Source organism: Trichechus manatus, unplaced genomic scaffold (assembly GCF_000243295.1).
Source record: "Trichechus manatus latirostris isolate Lorelei unplaced genomic scaffold, TriManLat1.0 scaffold00093, whole genome shotgun sequence".
Classification (NCBI taxonomy): Eukaryota; Metazoa; Chordata; class Mammalia; order Sirenia; family Trichechidae; genus Trichechus; species Trichechus manatus.
Window position 1 is genome coordinate 7,932,990 of NW_004444029.1, and position 2,107 is coordinate 7,935,096.

Sequence of the window (2,107 nt, forward strand, 5' to 3'; positions counted from 1 at the left end):
GGGCTGTGGACAGTCTCATTTCCTGCCTTTGGCGTGTGTCAGTTACAAGGAAGCCTTTTAACTGTGAATGTCAGGGTGATGAGCAGTGTCGGGTGCGAGTCCTCGGTAATCTCTGAGTATCTGTTGGGGGTATTATCAGAATATCTTTTCTTCAGAAAGGAGACTTAGAGAAACAGTTGGAACAGATGCAGATAATCTAGCCTAGCTCCTCCCTGGGCATTTTCTGGACAGAATCCCACCACACACTTGTTGGGCTTTGGCTGGACCACCCTAGTGTCTGGCACACCTGCCATGTTTACCAGCTCTGCTGTGCTGTGTGTGGACCAGCACGTCACCTTGTGTGATCTTTAGTCTCCTCATCTGAACAGCTGTGACAGTGATACCTGCCTGCAGGATTGAACAGACTGAGAAAAGACAAGTGCCATGAAAAGCAGCGATCATAGTTCTTCTTTATATTGAGCTGAATTTGCCTTCTGAAACTTCCAGGCATTTTGCTTTCTGGAGTAATGCAGAGTAAGTTGATTCCCTAATCTGAAACAGAATTGATTTTCTTCATCCCCATTATTATACACAGCATAAGACAGTGTGAGAGGCAGCTGTCTGGAACACAGAATCTGTTCTAATGCGTTGTCCCTTTGGAGGTAGACGTAGCTTGACGAGAATTAGGAAGAAACATTTGTCGTACCAGTGATCGTCTGCGTTTTCTCTGATAGAGTCAGTTTACTGGAGACACTGGGTCCTGTCTGAATTTAGGTTTTTAGTCACCGCATTTACTCATTTTGCATCTTTCTGGAGGAACCTGAAGTGTGTTGCCCTTAAGGTCTTCAGCCTCCCTTCCTGTTTAATTCCTGGCCCGGAGGGAGGGAGGAGAGCGGAAGGTAGGGCATTTGCACCTGTCCTGAAGCACCCGACTGTCCCACCTGTGCTGTCAGGAAGCCCAGGGTCCTGGCGACCAGGCGGCCGGTGTGGCACCGAGCTTCCATTCTGCTGTTCACAGGCTCCCAGCTGCACCCGCATCTAATGCATGTGTAACTAGCACACGGAGCCCCTTTGGGAAATGCGTTACAGCTGGTGGTTTGGAGGTAATCTCATCTAGAGGAGGAAGAGTATAGGTATGCCTGTTTATCAGAATTATTAATTCCTGGCATATTTTTTGTCTCCTTTTAGCAGTGGGGATGCAATGAAACCAAAGTTTGCACTGCATTACGGTGTGTTGGCGAGCAGGGCGTGTAGAGTATAGCGTGCAGAAGCTCCTTGTGCTTCCGTGAGGTGTTTGTGCTGCTGATAGAGACGGCCGGTCCAGGCACGAGAAGACGCAGTTTTAAATACTGTCAGGGCTGGCTGTGGTTGCCTCATTTGCTTTGGAATGCTTGTTAGTTTTTTTCAAACTGTGTTATTATTTGGAGCTGCAAAATAAAATGCTTTATTTTTCAGGGCCTTTTCATTAGTGGCATCATTGGGGACCGGCTTAACTTACGAGGTGTCCTGTCTTTTGGCATGTGTTCTTCTGCTTTAGTGGTAAGTCGAAATGGGCTTTCTTTCTTTCTTTTTTTAAGTCAGATATTTTAGAATCCACGTAATTCCCCTACTTGTGTATGTGATAGAATAAAAAAATTAATCTTCAGTTTCCTATTTCCTTTTCTGCCTTTTTACTCAGATGGGGCTTTGAAGTCTGATTCTAAATCCTGCCTCCTTAATGGCTGTTTCCAGCAGGGTGGAGTCTAAACAACTGGCATGGCCTTTAGTGCCCTCTCTAGCTTGGCCCCAGCCTCCTCAGTCTAACCCTGCGGGGCGTCACCAGCCTGCTCTAGCTGACTGAACTGTGTCCTGGCGCCCCTCACATAGCCTACCCCAGCCTCCTCAGTCTAACCCCGCAGAGCGTCACCAGCCTGCTCTAGCTGACTAAACTGTGTCCCGCGCCCCTCACATAGCCTGCCTCAGCCTCCTCAGTCTAACGCCACAGGGCGTCACCAGCCTGCTCTAGCTGACTAAACTGTGTCCTGCGCCCCTCACATAGCCTGCCTCAGCCTCCTCAGTCTAACCCCACAGGGCGTCACCAGCCTGTTAGCTGACTAAACTGTGTCCTGCGCCCCTCACATAGCCTGCC

At 48.8% G+C, this 2,107-nt stretch overlaps 1 protein-coding gene across 1 annotated transcript in view; it reads left to right on the top strand.

Annotated features, from left to right (window-relative positions):
- Positions 1–2,107, top strand: part of SLC37A3 (solute carrier family 37 member 3) — a 29,162-nt gene that overhangs the window by 5,076 nt on the left and 21,979 nt on the right. Inside the window, exon 4 of the mRNA XM_012557294.2 lies at positions 1,435–1,518. Within this exon, the coding sequence (XP_012412748.1) occupies positions 1,435–1,518 (84 nt within the window). The remainder of the gene's footprint in view (positions 1–1,434; positions 1,519–2,107) is intronic.